The 17,001-nt window shown below is 52.9% G+C and overlaps 6 protein-coding genes across 6 annotated transcripts; 4 read left to right on the top strand and 2 right to left on the bottom strand.

Moving 5' to 3' along the window:
- Positions 1 to 462: 462 nt before the first annotated feature.
- On the bottom strand, positions 463 to 4,486 carry CAOG_02167 (hypothetical protein; the record flags this gene model as incomplete). The annotated part of the gene is made up of 6 exons (XM_004348867.2): positions 4,309 to 4,486; positions 4,168 to 4,249; positions 3,985 to 4,086; positions 2,441 to 3,787; positions 2,124 to 2,299; positions 463 to 1,998 (listed from the first exon to the last, which is right to left on the bottom strand). Exons 1-6 carry the CDS (start codon positions 4,480 to 4,482, stop codon positions 463 to 465), a joined length of 3,417 nt encoding a protein of 1,138 aa, XP_004348917.1. The 5' UTR covers positions 4,483 to 4,486.
- Positions 4,487 to 4,609: 123 nt separating this feature from the next.
- CAOG_08586 (hypothetical protein) lies at positions 4,610 to 6,981 on the top strand (the record flags this gene model as incomplete). The annotated part of the gene is made up of 3 exons (XM_011271884.1): positions 4,610 to 5,237; positions 5,336 to 6,472; positions 6,635 to 6,981. 3 exons carry the CDS (start codon positions 4,610 to 4,612, stop codon positions 6,979 to 6,981), a joined length of 2,112 nt encoding a protein of 703 aa, XP_011270186.1.
- Positions 6,982 to 7,534: 553 nt separating this feature from the next.
- On the top strand, positions 7,535 to 9,208 carry CAOG_02166 (hypothetical protein). Its single transcript, XM_004348866.2, has 7 exons — positions 7,535 to 7,590; positions 7,688 to 7,759; positions 7,883 to 8,152; positions 8,274 to 8,496; positions 8,631 to 8,802; positions 8,925 to 8,963; positions 9,038 to 9,208. Exons 1-7 carry the CDS (start codon positions 7,566 to 7,568, stop codon positions 9,155 to 9,157), a joined length of 921 nt encoding a protein of 306 aa, XP_004348916.1. The 5' UTR covers positions 7,535 to 7,565; the 3' UTR covers positions 9,158 to 9,208.
- A 152-nt stretch (positions 9,209 to 9,360) lies between these two features.
- CAOG_02165 (hypothetical protein) lies at positions 9,361 to 11,955 on the top strand. The gene is made up of 9 exons (XM_004348865.2): positions 9,361 to 9,549; positions 9,681 to 9,841; positions 9,925 to 10,004; positions 10,106 to 10,308; positions 10,403 to 10,535; positions 10,654 to 11,084; positions 11,165 to 11,307; positions 11,407 to 11,581; positions 11,659 to 11,955. Exons 1-9 carry the CDS (start codon positions 9,401 to 9,403, stop codon positions 11,825 to 11,827), a joined length of 1,644 nt encoding a protein of 547 aa, XP_004348915.2. The 5' UTR covers positions 9,361 to 9,400; the 3' UTR covers positions 11,828 to 11,955.
- CAOG_02164 (hypothetical protein) lies at positions 11,871 to 14,779 on the bottom strand. Its single transcript, XM_004348864.2, has 12 exons — positions 14,564 to 14,779; positions 14,377 to 14,443; positions 14,093 to 14,236; positions 13,846 to 14,001; positions 13,713 to 13,764; positions 13,401 to 13,588; positions 13,160 to 13,300; positions 12,974 to 13,069; positions 12,768 to 12,895; positions 12,536 to 12,662; positions 12,124 to 12,444; positions 11,871 to 12,015 (listed from the first exon to the last, which is right to left on the bottom strand). Exons 1-12 carry the CDS (start codon positions 14,755 to 14,757, stop codon positions 11,917 to 11,919), a joined length of 1,713 nt encoding a protein of 570 aa, XP_004348914.1. The 5' UTR covers positions 14,758 to 14,779; the 3' UTR covers positions 11,871 to 11,916.
- A 337-nt stretch (positions 14,780 to 15,116) lies between these two features.
- CAOG_08585 (hypothetical protein) lies at positions 15,117 to 16,770 on the top strand (the record flags this gene model as incomplete). Its single annotated transcript, XM_011271883.1, has 7 exons — positions 15,117 to 15,196; positions 15,270 to 15,353; positions 15,444 to 15,527; positions 15,623 to 15,706; positions 15,797 to 15,880; positions 15,973 to 16,041; positions 16,173 to 16,770. The coding sequence occupies 7 exons, from the start codon at positions 15,117 to 15,119 to the stop codon at positions 16,768 to 16,770; spliced, it is 1,083 nt and encodes a 360-aa protein (XP_011270185.1).
- Between the last annotated feature and the right edge of the window lie 231 nt (positions 16,771 to 17,001).

Genomic DNA, 17,001 nt, shown 5'->3' with positions numbered 1-17,001 from the left:
AGATTCGAACAGGGACTGCACTTTCCTTATGTGCTATTATAAAAGGACTCCTCTTTTGTTTTAGCATACTATTCGAACTCTTTCTGTTTCCTCGTGATGAGACTGTACTGCACGTTGTTGCTGTTGCTGGTGTTGAGCGCATCGCTTGCATTGGCGCAGTGGTGCCACGGCTCCCGCACACCCGTGTCCTGGTACCTGATCTTCAAGCCGTCGCCCGCCGCTGACTTTATGAGGCGTTCTTAGTCAAACACATTCAGCACCTGTTGCTTTTGAGTCGCATGTTACTCCTAGTTGGTGGTTTCAAGGTTTTTGCTTGAGGGTTTTTTGGGTTGTTTTTTTACTTTGCAATCGAGCGGTGAATCCACACCTTCACACCGCCAAAAAGCACAGACAGAGGAGAATCATGCATTTCAACGACAAACACGTCAGAACATTGCCATACAGGTCACATGAGACAAACACTCAGGCCGGCGGAACAGGAAGAGTCACAGGTACGCGCAAATCAGCTCGAACCGCGGTTGCAGCACGGTGTTCGGTACCGCGTGTGATAATGCCAGCGCCAGTGGGGAAGACGTAGTACATCGGTGCCGAAAGCGGCGAATCGTACGGACCAAGCTGGAAATAGGACAGATCGAGCAAATAGGCAGTGCTATTGGAGCCTGGCACAAGCGTCACGGCAAGGATGGTGGCGTTCGCAGCAAACACTCCCGAGCTGGCGACGTCGAAGCCCAAAAGAGCAAAGCACGAAACGTCGAGAGATCCGCCAGACGCCGCGGAAAAGACCGGCTCGCTGAAGTCGGCACGAACCGTGGCGACACGCAAAGTGTCAAACGGAGCAAGCACAGTTGTGGTATTCGTGACATTCCATTGAACGAAAGCGAGCTGGAGCACTGGCTCAAAGTTGAGCTGCACGGCTTGTGTGGGCTGGAAGATGGGCTGCTCATTCGCGCCTTCGACGTTAACGGCGGTGGTTGTGATTGTGTCGCCAACGGCAAGTTGCCGACCGAAAGTGACAGTGACAACCAAATGCACCTGCAGCTGCGCTTCCTCATACACGACGTTTGTGACATTTCCAGTAACGGTGCCATTTCCAGTAACGGTGCCGACCGAGGACACGGTGGGTTGCAGACGAACAGCAAAGTTGTTTGGCCACAGGCGCTTGGGACGAATCCAATCCAAACCCACAAACTGCGGAGGCGGAACGGAGGTGCGAACAACTGGATCCGAAAAGACAACCGCCAAAACCACAGTGCCATTGGTGTTGCTCGTCATTTCCAACGCAGAGAAGGGCTGGAGCACCGTGACGGCCATTGTGGGCTGCTTGATGAAGGAGAGGACGTTGTCAGCAGCTGGAGTGTCCAGTTTAGGCGCCTTGTTCAAAACCCACTCGAAGGCCGAGAGCCGCGAAACGCTCAATGGGAACGGTTTCATGATGCGAAGCATTGAGTAATCCAACTGAGTGCCTCCGGAGGGGGCTACCGGCGCGGACGTGGCCAGTTGCAAAAACATGGGAATGTACGTGTTGAACCGACGGTTGCCAGTCAACTTCCTGAAGTATTCGTTTTGCGAGTCCGGCATTGTCTGCAACATGACACGTTCTGAGCGCCGCACAGGCGTGCCAAAGGTCGAGTTCCGTCCGTAGATCTTGAAGCGCATTGGCGGCAAGGTGGTATTCGACCCTTGATCGACAGATTCTAGCTTGTTCCCGGCGCCGAGCGTAATGGAGCCATCGACCGAAACAAGGTGCAGCTCGTCGCCGTAGAACACTGGCTGCTTGTCGAGAGTGGTGAGGAGGAGTGGCGAGATAATCCTGAAAAAGTGGTTCTCCCTAGTTGAGAAAGCAAACCGTTCGACGACCTGGAAGCTGGCACTGGCTTGGTCGCGTGCCCAGTCGCCAGGCTTGGTATTCTCGCAGGACCAGCGCCACCAGTCATCGTCGTACGCGTAGTAAAACACCTTGTCGCTCCGATCGCGGCTGTACGCAAACATGTTCTCGGTCTGCGAGGGAAACATGGTACCGTGTAGCGAACGCAAGTCGCCATCCGCGTGCACTGAGCACGGCACCGCGCTTCGAGACCGGGGAATCCCTCAAATTGGTCCTTGTTCAAAACGAGCGACTCGACCTGGAGCGTCGAGTATGGGCAAGAGCCTTCGTTGCCGACCACGCTGAATTTGTACGACGGTTTCTGGGAGATGAGAATTGGCGGGAAACGCGATTGGAAGCGAATCGAGTTGTAGTCGTTGGACGCGTACATGCACGAGCAGAACCGCTCGATGCGCAGAGCGACGACTTGGAAGGCTGCCAGAGCATTGCACGGAGAGAGCGAGACAAAGAGGACAAACAGCACAACAAGATCAAAATGAGTGTCAGGTACAGACTTGCGTTGAGACAGAGGCAACGCAGTATGCAACCAAACGGGGGAAACTTTTGAAAACTTACACATGGAATCGCCCTCATAGGTTTGCATCGGAAAATCATGGGTGGCGTTCGAATAGTCAAGACGAACACCCAGGAATCGACTTGTGCTGCTAAGCGCGCTGACCTGCGACGAGATTGCCGAGGGCGCGGAGGCAGCCGCAGTCGTGGCGCGAAGCCGATAGCCTTCGCTGACACCGGTGAGCTGGTCCAGCGTGACAAAGTCTCCATAGCGCAAAACTGTCTCATCGCCGGTGAAGTCACGGTCGCCGCCATCGCCGCAGTTTGCTCCACTCACAGACTCGCAGTAGCTCGCAAGGTAGGATGCAAGAAGCGTCTGCTTGTCGGCAATGTGGGGGTCTTCAGGAAAGAGAAGGGCGTCCAGGAGCTCGATGATTGGCGCCACTTGCATGCGAATGGGAACCGGGTTGCTTCCGACAGTACGCGCCCAGTCCTTGAGAGAGGTCAACAGATCGTCGGCCGAGAATTGACCGAGGCCTGGCTCACCGCCGATAAACCACTCGGTTGATTTTGAGGTTGAGGACATTGACATGGAGCGCGCTTGCTGAGACAATTTCATGGACATGTCAAAGCCAATCGATGCCGAGAATGCCCCAAACCCGCCAGAGATTTCCGTTGCAACAGTGGATCCCGTGACAGTTTCGTCCAACGTGGCTGCTTCGCTCATGTCGATGGAAAATCGCTGCATGCCACGGCCGCCCATCGTCACCTCATGCATGTAGTGCGTGCCAAATGTTTCCAACAAATCGTCGTACGCTGAGCACTCAACAGGGAAGCAACGGACATCAGGGTCCGCGTCCGGATTGACTGTGATGCAGCATTGACTAAACAACGCGGGGGGTGTGAGACGCTGCACTGCGTGGCGAAACTCGGCCGTGAGCTTGAGCGGCAATGTGTCCTCGAGCCGCGCACGGTATGACACTGTTTCCGCACGAGAGTCCAAAAACATGCTCTCACGCTTGAGCATCGAGTCGCGAACCTGCTGGTATGACTCGCTGGCAGAGAACGATCCCTTGGCGAACGGACCATATGAAGCACTTGCACGAATCTTCAGGTCGCTCTCGAGCATGGTCTTGTAGCTTTGCTCGGAACGAACAAGCTTCGAACTTGACTCAAATCGGTTGACCGGCTCCATGATGACATCCACATTATCTGGAACATAGAACTTGCCGTCGGCTGTCATGCGGCGCTCTGCATGCTCCAACACCATGATGGACGCGCGGATGCCAGGGTCGACCTCTGTGCCAGTGCTCTGAGGGTTGCCGCGAACGACGTCGTAGCCTCGCCCGAGATAGGCAATGTTCGGCAGACCTGATTCGGGCGCAAATGGGGCTCGAAGCAGGGTTTCGGCTGTGATACCAGGCAGCAAGTCAACCAGTGGCCGTCAGCAAGCAGAAGTGCGCTCAAGTAGAGGTTGCGTCAAACAGCAACCCCACTCGTCTCTCTCTCTCTTTTTTCCTTCTATTTGCCCCACCACCACCACCACCACCACCACCGACACCAGTTACAAGCACCATCACCACCCATCGAACAACTCGCGCACTCACCTTCAAGCAGCGAAGTCTTGGCCTGAGCTGCCTCGGCGGCCGCACGAGTCTCCATGACACCTTCCTTCATCCGTGCCTGGCTTAGCGTTGTCCGTAGTGTGGCTGTAAGACGTGCAAAGAGTTGTGTGAGGCAAGTGAGACGACGCAGTTCCATTCTGTTCATGTGCACACAATGGAACCAACCTTGGTGTTGCTCGCTCAGCAGCTGTGCAAACTCCGTCCGCGCCTTCTGAGCAACGATGCGGCTTCCGCGCATGCACGCGGACTCAGCTCATTAGCGTGGCCACAACATCTCGGCTTTGATCACACAGCAAAGACACTCACTGTCAGCGCGACTGGCTCTGGAAGGACAGAGTCAATGTACATAAAGTCAGCCTCAGGCGACGGCTTGAAGATCAGGTACCAGGACACGGGTGTGCGGGAGCCGTGGCACCACTGCGCCAATGCAAGCGATGCGCTCAACACCAGCAACAGCAACAACGTGCAGTACAGTCTCATGTCGAGGAAAAAGAAAGAGTAAGAATAATGCTCATCAAAAGGGCTCTTTTGATACTAGCACATAAGGAAACAAAATGCAGTCCTCTTTTTTTTTTTTTTTTCTTCGTTCTTTTCTTTACGGCTTCCAATGTCCGACGACTCTGACGATTCTGACGGTTCCAACGACTCTGATGGCTACGATTCGGACACCGTTGTCGTTGATGCCAATGACGGCAGCGACTACGGCTCAGCTGTGCACTTTGACGATCGGGAGAGCGACGACGACACGCTGGACGAGCTCAACTGCCGCCGCCACCCAATGTACCGCGAGTACGCGCCAGCCCTCAATGCAAATCCCAATACATATGTGGTGCGGCCATTCGGCTATGTCGGCATTCTGCACAAGCGCAATCCCGCGACAGACTCGTTCTGGAACAGCATCCGCGAGGCTGGCTTCGACCCGGAGGAGTGGGTGATTTCCATGCTAAAGTGCCAGCGACCAGTCCCGACCCAGTTGAAGCAGGGCTCTGCTGCTGCTGCTGCTGCTGCTGCTGCACACGAGGCTGCCTCATCACAGTCAGAGCAGGCTCCCACGCCATGGGCGCTCGCAGTCGCAGAAGCGGCCAAAGCAGGCGTGCTTTGCGCATCGTGCTCCATCTCAGAAGCGACGACCGCGCGTGCATCGTCCAGCTCGGGCTCCAGCTCCGGCGTCGAGACGGCCGATTCCAATCGAGTCCCTCTGTCTGTTTGGTGGGACATTTTTGATGGATCTGAAGGTAACCGACTGAACACAGCAACGCAATGCGACAACCAAAAAATAGCAAACGACTCACCTTCGCTTTGCCGCATCACTCTGCTTGACAATCCATCCCAGACTTTCCCCTGGATGGCTTTATCCAAAACCACCCAGTGAACCGCGAGCCCGACTTTAATCCACTGGATGCGAGCCCCGAGTTTAACTGGGCAGTTGGGCGTCGTCTGCTTCCTTCGTTCGTGGCATCCAAGTCAGCCGAGCGTGCGCGCTTCTCGCATCGAGGAGTCGCCATCGACACCAAGTCCCGATTTGTACGTCGCTGCCTGCGGCGTGCCGAGCGCAATGCTTCTCGCATTTTCATGGTCGATGAAGCCACAGCAACCTCGTGCTCAATCAACCAGTCCAACATCGACCGTCTCACGTTTCATGGAGACCTGCTGCGCGACCCGACACTGCAGATGGACTTGGTTGCGACTGGTGTGCCTCTGGACGCGAAACTCCACTGGGCTGACTCAGATCCCTATTTCGCGTCATTCTCCAGCGGGACTGGCGGTGAACAGACTGGCTGGGTGATGCACTCGCGCCGCTACACTCGGTACTGGGATGACATTGAGAGCCCGCTCATGACTGGCTCCATTATGGAGCTGTTTGACGCGCTGGAGACGATTCGGGTTGGTCGGTCCCTCACGCTGTCCACGGCGTTGTTGGGGAATGACATGTACTGCGACCAATTTTATACCCCATCAGCTGTGTGGGTCATGCTGTTCCGCTACTGGATTTTCGTCGAGCGTGTACGACCACCGAAAGATATCATTCAGCACTGTGCTTCGACCAGCATTGACATGCTTCGGTACTGTTTAAGGCATCACTACCAGGAGATGCACGGTCTTCGCGAGAAACTGCTGGCTTTCTGGCTGGAGAACCACGTCAATCGCAGCAGACCGAATGCCTGGAATTGTGTCACGCTCGTCTTGGAGTGGTTGTACCCCGAGCGCAAGCCTGCGTCCTACGACTGCGTGCATCCGCCACGGCCCACGGGTCCGTCGATTTACGACAAGTTTGGCGTGACCGAGGAAGCTGAATGGGTCGTTTGCGGTATTCCTTTTGGGTACTATGCCGATTGGTTCAAGGAGGCGGCGGGGTGGGATATGGCACCTGTGCTTGAGTGGCTACCTGAACTTGGCCGGCAGAACTTCATTGACAGACCGACATCGTACTTTTCGAATTGGCTCTACCAGTTTGAGCTTGCGAGCTTTCGTACTTTGCCTGCTTTCGATGACAGAACTAGGTGGAATTCCGCTCATCCATTTGCGGTGGCGGCGACTCGACGCCTGGTTGTCGGATGCTTGCTTGCGTGGGGACTCTCTCCTTCGAAATGCCTCGCTTTCGTCTCATCATCATCATGTGGTGGCTGGCCAGATGTCAAGCATCCCTATGACCGAGCACTTGGAAAGGAGTGGGCTCGCTTGCATGACCGAGTGGAAGCAACCAACCAGGAAACTCTCAAGCAGATTCTGCAAATGGCCGAGCAAGCGCAGCCTTTGAGACTTTCCTCGCTGTGCCGACTCAAGCTGTGGCGACACGAAGGGAGCGAGGCAGCAGTTGCCAAAGCGCTCGGTGTCAGCAACATTGATGCGCTTCTTGGACTCGTCCCACCCGTCCCGCAGCCCGATCTTCGCGTACCTGAAGATGTCGCGCAGTTTGTGTTGGACATGCCTCTTGCTCGTCATTTGCAGCGCGTTCCCGCCTATCATGAGATGAGTTGATTGTGACATCTGCTTGTTTGTCTGCTCGTCTGTTCGTTTGTTTCGGCTCTTGCCTCTTCTTGTCTGATTGTCTGTGCTGTGAATAAACCACACGGAACTTATTTTGACGAATTCAACTTTGTGCTGAATAGCAACGTTTACGACGAGATCAAACTTTCAACAGCAGCGTCGCGCAATTCACGCCGAGCTCCTGAGAATTCGCGCACGAGCTGGAGCAAGAAGTGGTACACCCCAACCCATATCTGCTAGCTCAGTGCTCAATGTACTTTGTATCTACCTATTCCTCCCTCTCGGGTGTAACAAGAAGCACCGTAGCTGGGACGCGAATTTTCCGCGCTTTCGCTCATGCTCGTTTCGTTGCTCCAAGATGCTGTTGGAAAGAGAAAAAAAAAAACATGACTGTCCTCGCTGGTGATGTTTTGTGAAAGTGAAAACTTATTTATGCTGACTGGAACAAGGGGAGGGCACTGGGGTGGCGGGAAGGGTCGAAAAGAGCAGTTTTTGGTTTTTTCTTCTTCTTTTTTAGGTTTCTCAGACGCAGTCTTAATTTTGTTGTGATCCATTTCTCCTGCACAATCCAAGCAATGTACTTTGAGGACTATCTTGAAAGTACGTTTTCCGCTTTGTCGCTTTGTATCTCAGAGATGGCGTTGCTTTGATCTGACTGTTTCAACATTGTGTGTGCATTCGTTTTGTGTGGTCGCAGCCATCGATGGTCTGCCTTCCGACTTTCAGCACAATGTTCAACGGATACGCGACATTGATGCCAAGTGCCAGAGTAAGTTACTTGGAGATGTGAGACTACAAATGGGGTCTTCACTTGAAGATACATATGAACATTGAGTGCGCTCCACTCACTCGCCACTCTTGCCCCCCCCCCCCCGATCTCGGTCCAAAACAGCGTCGAACGAGGCAGTCAAGCGACGCGAGCTCGCATTCTATCAGACTGGGCGGCTGGGCACCACGCGCAAGGAGCTGCTGGACGAGCAGGTCGTCGCTTTGAAGCAAGAGTACGCCCAGCTGGCCGGCCTCGCGCAAGAGAAGCTCACCATTGCAAACGACACGTACGACATGGTCGATCGACACATTCGTCGCCTGGACGCAGAGCTCAAGAAATTCGCAGACGATCTCGAGGCAGACTATCCTGGCATTACGCCAGAGCTTGAAAAACGTAATGGCAAACTCATTGCTCGATGGGTCAGGTCGCTTCTGAGCTGTTGCGAGTCACTCACTGATATTTTATGGGGGGGGGGGTCAAATTCGATTTTTGCATATCACGATGGCTTCCACAGGATCGCTGCTTCTCGATAGCAACTCGACAAGCACCATGCTGAACATGATGGTGAACGATGGAAATGCCGCCTCGTCCTCAACGATGCTGGCAATACCAAACTCTGTTGTAGCATCCCGAGCAGCTTCTCCGGGCGCCGTCATGTTTGCCGTTCCTGGTCTACCTGCCATGGCCATGGCCTCATCACCCACGCCCGACTCGATTGCTCGTAAAGCGCGAAAAAGGTAGGTTTTCTGTTTGTTTTTTTTTTCCGGGGTTTTTGGTTGGTGTAAAGATGCCAAAAATCGGAACCAACATCCCTAACAATGCACTGCCATCTTTCTATTGTACATGTCATTGCTCGATCGCTTGATTGCAGCAACGCCGAGCGGAAAGCAGAACAGCAGGCAGCCATGTCCGTCGTGCCGCAATTCGATCTTCTGGACGAGCTGGGCGCCGCTCTTGGCACGATGACGGATGCGACAAGCGCGCCCATTGCGGTGGAAGTTGCTGCGGAAGTGAGCGACGAGCGCTTCTGCCACTGTCGACAGGTAATGGCTCCCGCATTTTCGAACTTTGCAGTTTTAGTTGTTTTTGGCAATGTGGGACCTCCTATTCCGACGGCCGGTAATCAACTCATCTCTTCCGTTTGCCATCTCGACTCCTGGGACAGATTTCTCATGGTCAAATGATTGCTTGCGACGACCCCTACGTAAGTGCCTCGCCGCCAACTTTTGCTTTGAAGTGCCTGCTTCATCACCTGACTTGGTCTTTTTGGTTTCACAGTGCCGAATCGAATGGTTCCACTACGGCTGTGTTGGCTTGACCGAGACGCCAAAGGGCAAGTGGTATTGCTCCGACTGTCTCGCCAACCGCAAGCGTCGCAAGAGCCAACGCGCAGAATAACGCAGCAGCACCCCCTTTGTTTTCGTTAATAAACTTCTTGTTAATTCGGTCTCGGTGCTATCCAAGCTGTTGAATTCGTATGAATGGTTGGAAATTGAAAACGCTCTAACGTCCATCCAACTGATTTTATGGTCATGTCCCCCCCAATGGTCAATGTGCCACAATTTAAGAACACCTCTATCTATCTCACTCTCTCACTCTCTCACTCTCTCACTCTTTGATTCCTCCATCGACAAGTTTCCTATGGCTGAAGAGTCCGCGCAGTCGCTCCTCTTGCCCTGTCTCTTCTGCCCGGCGCTGGACTTTTCCGTCCGCAGCGAGTTTCTCGCGCATCTCCTCGAAGCGCACCATTTCGTGATTGCAGACGTCGATCTCATCGTGTCTCTGCCGCAGTACGTCATCGTGGTTTGAAGCTCCGAGCGCGATGACCATGTTGAACCATGAGGACTGAGCGTACTGCGTATCTCACTCTGAGCGTTCCCACTACGCTTCTTCCTCTTCTTGGACTGTGAATGAATTGCAGATACGTCGCATATTGGAAGGAGCGGCTGGCGCAGGGACCGCTGGAGTCGTTCGCGACCGTCATCCACACGCGACCAAGCTCAGCAACCAGCTCGAGTGGCAGCTCCGGACCAGCCATTCCGACGCAGGCTGTAGGATCTGTGTCAAGTGCATCCATTCCTAGTACGCGACCCCGTGTTGACGAAATCATCGCGAGAACCCATCTCATCACAACTCACTCTTGCACCATTGATTCTGTGCAACAGCATCCGCCGTGTTTTACATGCTGGGGGATAACCTTGACGAAGACAAGGCCATTCGCAAACAATTGCAGGATCGCCGTTTGGTATGGCGAGATCAATGACCGGATTTTTGGTTGGCAAAACACTCTCGCTGACCGTTGCTTTGCAAATCATCTGCATTGGGTTTTTTTTGGTGGTCGCACAGGCCAGTGTCTTGGAGCAACATTCCAAGGAACGCGAAGACACATCGTTCAGTCATCCTTGTCTGTTTTGCCGGTTTTGCGAAACGGGAAATCGATCCTTGCTTCTCGATCACATGCATCAAAGCCACGGCTTTAGCATCGGTCTCCCTGACAATCTGGTCTTCATCCGAGACTACCTAACTGTGCTTCAAAACAAGCTCGATCGGTAAGAGAAAGCTGCTTTTCGAATGCCGAGCCAGCTGTTGAGCATGTTTGGCTCAACTTCTTGTTTCGTTGCTTGCGCTTCCAAACATTTGCAGGTTGCAATGTTTGTACTGCGAGAAAGTGTTCAAATCGCGCGACGTATTGAAAAGTCACATGAGGAAAAAGAAACACATCCGGGTCCATCCGCAGAACAAGGAATACGACCGTTTCTACATGATTAATTATCTCGTATGCCTCGCGCCCGCCCGTATCTTGGTTTCTTTTTGCTGGTACTTCTATCTTTGACTCACCCTTTCTTGCCAATTACATTGCCCTCCCCCCCTTCCTCTCGACTCGTTTGCTACAGGAGCCAGGGAAAGGCTGGGAAGCAATTTTGAACGAAGATCGCCCTGTTCCTATCAAACGACCGGCGCCACACCCGGCTCCTTTGGCTCATGCAACCAGCGGCAAGCCTCGAAAGCACAGCGCCGCCAGACAAGCCGCTGAAGCAAACAAGAGGGCAGCAGCATCGTCGACCTCATCGTCCAACCCATCCTCCCCCTCCGGATCGTTTGGAGCCACGCCCGCAACTCATCTCGAGCGGCCTCATCGCAAGCCTGACGAAGACAACACTGGAAACAGCGACGACGACGACGACGACGACAACGACAACGACGACGAAGATGGCAACGATGACGAATTCGCCCTTTCCAACCGGTTCAATCATGCATCTCATCATGCTCCTCGCGAAAGCGATTCTGACAATGATGCCGCCGAGGATGACGACAATGTCGAATCGTATGTGCCTCTACTCCCATTGTGCGAGTGACTTTGTTGGTTTTGCTTGTGGTTGCTGCTAACTTGCACGGCTGGTTTAGGCAATGGGATGACTGGCAGGAAGACGCGGTCGAGCCTATCAAGTGCCTGTTCTGCAGCACAATGCACCTGGGCACGGATGCAGTCACCGCGCACATGAAAACCGAGCACGATTTCGACTTTGACAGCATCCGAGCGCTTTGGCGTAAGATATCGATTGTTTACGTTCGATTCGACCGTGGACACTTACGCGCTGTCTCTTCTTCATCGTGTGCTTGGCTTGATTCTGTCCCCCCCCCCGCAGACTTAAACTTTTATCAAACTATTAAGCTGGTCAACTATATTCGCCACAACGTGATGCACAAGTGGTGTCCTCGCTGCGAAGAGCCATTTCCAAGCGAGGATGCCCTTCTTGCCCACATGACCCAGCTCAAGCATTCCAACGTCGATCGGCAATCGAGCTTTTGGAATCAAGCTGAGTAAGTCGTGTCGCTTTGTTCCATGGATGATCTCCGCTATTGTTGTGTGGCTCACGATCTGCACCCCTCTGCGGCAGGTACTTTTTCCCCACCATCGAGAATGACCCTTTTCTCTACAGTTTCCAGGAGGACGAGGAGGCAGTAGAGTCAGCAATGTCACCTGCCGAGCAAGAAGAGCGACTGGCACGGCAACTGGCATCTGCAAGTGTGTCTGGCGACTCGACAAAGCCTGCGGATGGCAACTGAGATTGTGCAATGTTGCATTTTATGAATGGATGCTCGACAGTTTTGTTGGTTGTGCGAGCCGAGAGCTCCATCGTGTATTCAACAAATCGTTAAGGCTTCCACAATTTCAAGGGACCTTGCTCACTGAACGTCGCTACGATATTCAAATGAGGATGATGCTCAATTCCAATCACTTCCTTCTCGTGGAGCTGATGGCCGGAGATTTGCGGAACAAGACATAAACAACGAAAAAAAGAATATGGGTGAGTCCCTCTCCAGCCACCACAGGCAACTGCAGCACAGATAGACGCCGTTACCTCCATCTCGTTGCCTTCAAGCTCGCCAGTGTCCAATCGGAAGGCATACAGTCGTCGATTCTCACCAACCGCGTACACAAACTCTCCTCGGGGAGAAATGGAGGCAGCCACAAAGTCGCAGGCAATGGTCGACGACTGGAGTGTCCGCACAACAAGGCCGTTGAGATTGATGACATGCAGGGCGTTTGACTTTGACACGATGAGGAACTGCTCCGTGTTACGCGGGATTGGCAAAATCGCCGTCACGGCAATCTCGCGGTTGGCAACGCCAGAATGCGGCCTCACAGTCGTCGTGCACTCTGTCGTACGCATGTCCCATACCTACAACAAGAAGAGCATGACGTGTGCGTGAGCGGAAGGTTCTTGACGAGCAAGTCCAGCGTGAAGTTTGATATGCATTCAAAGCACTCACTTTGACTGTGCCGTCGCTGCTGCCGCTGATCACGAACTGACCATCGTGCGTAATGATGGCATCGTTGACGAAAGACACATGGCCACGGAATTCCTTCAAGGTCTTGCCAGATTTGAGACCGTGCAACCTGAGGCAAAGCGTGGCACAGAGATAGACAAGTTGGCGAATGAGGAACCGCGCGAGTGCAAAGTCAACCAAAAAGCTTTGACAAGCTGGAAATGACGAGCCGTACTTGATGGTTTGGTCGAACGAAGTGGTCAACACTTGGCTGTTATCGCGCGAAAACTTGACACTCGTCAAACCGCCATTGTGCGCCTTTTCAAACCTTCGCAGCACTTCTCCAGTTTGCACACGCCAGATCTGCACACAAGTCAACCAAATGTTGTGAGTATGCAGCACCACGGCACGGCATGCGGGGGATGGGCCAATCGACCATACTTTGAGCTTGCCGTCTTGCGCGCCAGTCGCAAGCATCTCGCTATCCACGGAGAAGCCGAGACAAAGAACAGTTGACTCCATCAGCATAAAGTCATCCTGAGACGCCAGAATTAAACAAAACAGGCCTCGCAAAACGAGTCAGAGCGGCAATTGGCATGTCGACAGCTCTGAAACCGCGCACCATACCTTTGCTTGGTATCGGAGATCTTGTGCAATTTTGCCAGTGTGCGGATTCCACAGCTCCACAAAGTGATCCACACTGCCAGTTGCTAGGTACTGACCATCCGGCGAGAATTTGGCGCATTCCGGGTGTGACTGCTTGCCAAACTGGCAAAGTGAAAAGCCAAGGGTGAGTTTTCGAGTCAAAGAATCAGCCTGCATCAAAACGATCGAGTGATGCGGTGAGCATTGTTTTTTGTTGGCGTACTTTGATCGAAGCGCCCAGCTGGGTCGGAAGCTGCTCTTCCTCGATCGCGTGCTGGACTTTGCGCCCTCGGAACAAGTCGAACGAAGCTCCTGGCTGGATTAGACCTTGGTGGTACTGCCACTTGACAGCTTGGCCAATCAACGAGAGGAGTCGGCCTGCGGGGACGACGTGGATTTCGGCGGCAAGAGCTGGCGACGACACCAAAAAAAAAAAAAAAAAAAAAAAAAAAAAAAGCAAGAGTCAGCCAAAGCAAGCAAGCAAGCACTTGTATGTGGACCTTGGAGCTGCAACGTAGCATTGACAACAATTTACCATGAGCAATCATGGTCCGTCGTTTCTCCTTCGAGCTCCCATCAAGATAGACCTAACAAACATCATAATTGTGAGGTGCACACGTTATTCAACACGCCCTGCGGCGAGAAAAGTCAAGCGTAGCACCACACACCTCTTGGGGGTCCCAGTAAGCGCGCGGGGCGAGCAAGCCTTCAAGATGCTGGTAGCGATGCGGCTGGTGCTTTTTCAACAGCAACAGAGGCTCGCCTTGCTTGAGCAAGGATTTTGCGGCTCCCGTCTCGTGCATCTCGACTAATTCAATGTAAATCTGCGCACAACGCAAGAAAAGTTCCCATGCAGTTCACCTTAACGACAGCTCTCAGCAAACTCGATCCCAGCATCGTGGAAATCAAACCAACCTGCTCGTGCAAGTCAATCAGCTTCTTGTCGGGCAGCTGGAGTTGCTGGACTGCGTTGAGCACAGAATCCCAATGGCCATTGATGACGTCCGAGACGAACGTTTCGAGGTTGTCCACCGTGTTGAGCGTAACGCTCGTCTCGTCCTGGAGCACCACAAGGAGCAGCAACCAACAAGCGAGTCGCTGAGTGAGTGGTTGTCCCTCCTTCCAAAGGTATTCACCTCCGAGTTCACCCATAGTCGCACAAATCACATCCACACTAAGAGTACGTGGTCGATACGCACCTGCAGAGTGGCGAGGGTGCGCGTCAAGCCATTCTCCTTGAGGAACTGCTGGACGAGCCGAATCACACTGTCAACCAACACGCCAGCATTGTGAGCGAGCAGACAACATGCTACTCCAATGCCCCCAATCAAGATCCGTCTTGTGTCTCGAGCGGATGGGGGATGGGCGATGGAGCAGAGCACTCACTCTGTCGCTTCAATGTCGATCGACGCAGAGATAGGATCGCTTGCACTCGCTGCTGCTGCTGCTGCTGCTGATGTTGCTGATGTTGCTGATGTTGCTGCTGCTGATGATGACGTGGTGGCATCGGTGCCAGGTGCAGCAGCTGACGAAGTGGTCCCTGCCACGACGATGGGCGCAATGATGGGCGCAGTGAACATTGCACGAGCAGCTCAAAGCAATATGAAAACAAAGAATGAGCATCGATGGCTCAGTGTGGCAGAAGTAACCTGCGATAAAGTGTGTGCGTGTGATTGTAACGAGCTCAGAAACCCCCTAACTTGCTTTGAACTCTGAGTTTCCGATTCAAATATCCAGTCTTCTTTTTAATCTTTTCGCTTTTTCACTTCTCGTGTCGCTTTTTTGTTCTTGGTACCCCGCGATTTGAGGGCTCTGCGTTTGAGAGATGCATATTATTAATGTGTTTTGACCGAAGGGAAATGCCTCGCGAGGGACGTGAGTGGTGACGATCACTGAGAATTGATCCCAACGTTGTGATTGATTAGATTGAAAACCTGTCATGCTGCTGTCGTATGAGAGTATGACGGAGAGACAGCGCGAGTTGTACGACAGAGTCAAGAATGCGAGTCGGTTTCTCGAGTAAGAAACACAGCCGACGTTTTATTGGATGACAGAGTGACAATGCTTTGTGTTGACGAACTGGAGGAAACAGCCTGGAGAAGACGAGCAAGATTGGCAATGCGGAGGTACACGCGATCGCTGCAGCACTCAAAGAGACGAAACTGACCGAGCTTTAGTAGGGCATCTGGTGTTGAGCTGGTGCATGTGAGTGGGTGATTTCAGCAGAGTGGCTCACTGATGGAGGGGATGGGTGGGATGGGTGCAGTCTGGGCTGGAATCAGATTGGCGATGTGGGGGCGAAGGTGCTGGCCGAGGCACTCCAAGAGAACAGGACGCTGACTGTGCTCGGGTAAGGCATCGAATCTCACTTTGACTGATGCATGTGAGTGGGTGATTGAAGCAGAGGGCATCTGTGAGTGCTCACTGGATGGAGGGAATGGACAGTCTGTACCATAACGAGATTGGCGATGCTGGAGCCCACGCGATTGTGGAGGCGGTCAAAGCGCACAGCACATTGAGCGAGATCTAGTATGGCATCCATCTCCTTTTTACTGATGAAAGTGAGTGGCTGATTCAACCGAGGCATCAAATTGTGCTCACTGATCCGGGGACGGGTAGTCTGCACGCGAATTTGATTAGCGATGTTGGAGCACGCGCGATTGCTGAAACACTCAAGGAGAAAACGACGCTGAACTTACTCGAGTAAGTTATGCTTGCTTCGGATGTCGGATGTCGAGCCAGAGTTAGCCATGCCTCGGTGCGTTGCCATCCCGCTGACCCAAATCTTGCGACAGTCTGCGTGAGAACTATATCGGCAGTGCCGCCGCTCAATTGCTGCGTGAGGTACTCGAAGCCAAACTTCAGTAGGTTCATTGCCCTTTGAAAGTGAGCGCGAGCGAGCGTTCTCCAACCAGTGGGAGTGATCCTGCCTACTGCTCATGTCTCCAGTGAAGTGATCCTGCTCATTTCTCTTACCTGTTTGTTCCTTGCACAGCATCGACAACCAGCAAAACCCTCTTGCACTCTCCTTGTTTCCACGATCATCACCTGTTGAAGACGTTCAGACCGTGTTTCGCCTGCTGCTTCGCGGATCGGAGCTGCAGGATCAATCTGCATCACTACCCGCATTACCAGCCGCGATTGCCGAACACATATTGAGCGACGCTCATTACTGGCCAAGCGTACATCATATCAAACGAAACAACTTTTATGACGTAAGCCTGGGCGGTCATGTTCTGCAGGTCGCTCTGCCTCAGCAGAGCATCCAAGTGAAATCAATTCTCGTGCTTCGTGAATGGAAAAAGCCGCGTCCCACCAACACCGCTGACAGCGCCGCTTTCGATGTGATTGTTCGAGATGAGCAAGGCGCTGTTCAGTACGAGTGTGCTGTGAAAGCGACTTTCGTCGATTCGACCATTGATTTTGTGACGATCTGGCCGGCGAGTCATCCCATCATTGGACAAATGCGCGAGGGTTGGCAAGTTCAAGTTGGACGCCGCATGTCCGATATAAAGCGATTGGAACATCGCATCATTGAAAGTAATATCGGTCAACACATGCAATTCGCAAGACTTTCTGTCCAATACATCTAACGGCAATCTTTGTTGCGACCGAACGCCGTTTCAAAGCATTCATTTGTTTGATTTCTTAAAGACATAAACCCGTGGGTCAATGAGTTCGAGCTGTTGGACAGCTTGTGAAACAAAATGTTCATTCATTCGGTTTAGTTTTCGTTTTTCTTTGTTGTTGGTTTTTTCCTGTCTCAGCTTTTTCCCGCCAAACCAGTCTCCTTTTTTTTTTTTTTTTTTTTTCCCCTTCATTTT

Source organism: Capsaspora owczarzaki (assembly GCF_000151315.2).
Source record: "Capsaspora owczarzaki ATCC 30864 unplaced genomic scaffold supercont2.3, whole genome shotgun sequence".
Lineage (NCBI taxonomy): Eukaryota > Filasterea > Ministeriida > Capsasporidae > Capsaspora > Capsaspora owczarzaki.
The sequence above is the reverse complement of the archived record's forward strand: the minus strand, read 5'-3'. Positions and strand labels throughout refer to the sequence as shown.

Bases quoted from the DNA above. Each gene is read 5' to 3' on its own strand.
- CAOG_02164 (XM_004348864.2), bottom strand. From the start codon at position 14,757: ATGTTCACTGCGCCCATCATTGCGCCCATCGTCGTGGCAGGGACCACT. The intron at 14,237-14,376 runs GTGCGTATCGAC...GTGGTGCTCCAG, and splicing joins GCACCCTCGCCACTCTGCAG to GACGAGACGAGCGTTACGCT. The intron at 13,070-13,159 runs GTATGGTGCGCG...CTGGCGTCTCAG, and splicing joins ATCTCCGATACCAAGCAAAG to GATGACTTTATGCTGATGGA.
- CAOG_02165 (XM_004348865.2), top strand. From the start codon at position 9,401: ATGGCTGAAGAGTCCGCGCAGTCGCTCCTCTTGCCCTGTCTCTTCTGC. The intron at 10,309-10,402 runs GTAAGAGAAAGC...AAACATTTGCAG, and splicing joins CTTCAAAACAAGCTCGATCG to GTTGCAATGTTTGTACTGCG. The intron at 10,536-10,653 runs GTATGCCTCGCG...CGTTTGCTACAG, and splicing joins TCTACATGATTAATTATCTC to GAGCCAGGGAAAGGCTGGGA.
- CAOG_02166 (XM_004348866.2), top strand. From the start codon at position 7,566: ATGTACTTTGAGGACTATCTTGAAA. The intron at 7,591-7,687 runs GTACGTTTTCCG...GTGTGGTCGCAG, and splicing joins CTTTGAGGACTATCTTGAAA to CCATCGATGGTCTGCCTTCC. The intron at 8,153-8,273 runs GTAATGGCAAAC...TGGCTTCCACAG, and splicing joins TACGCCAGAGCTTGAAAAAC to GATCGCTGCTTCTCGATAGC.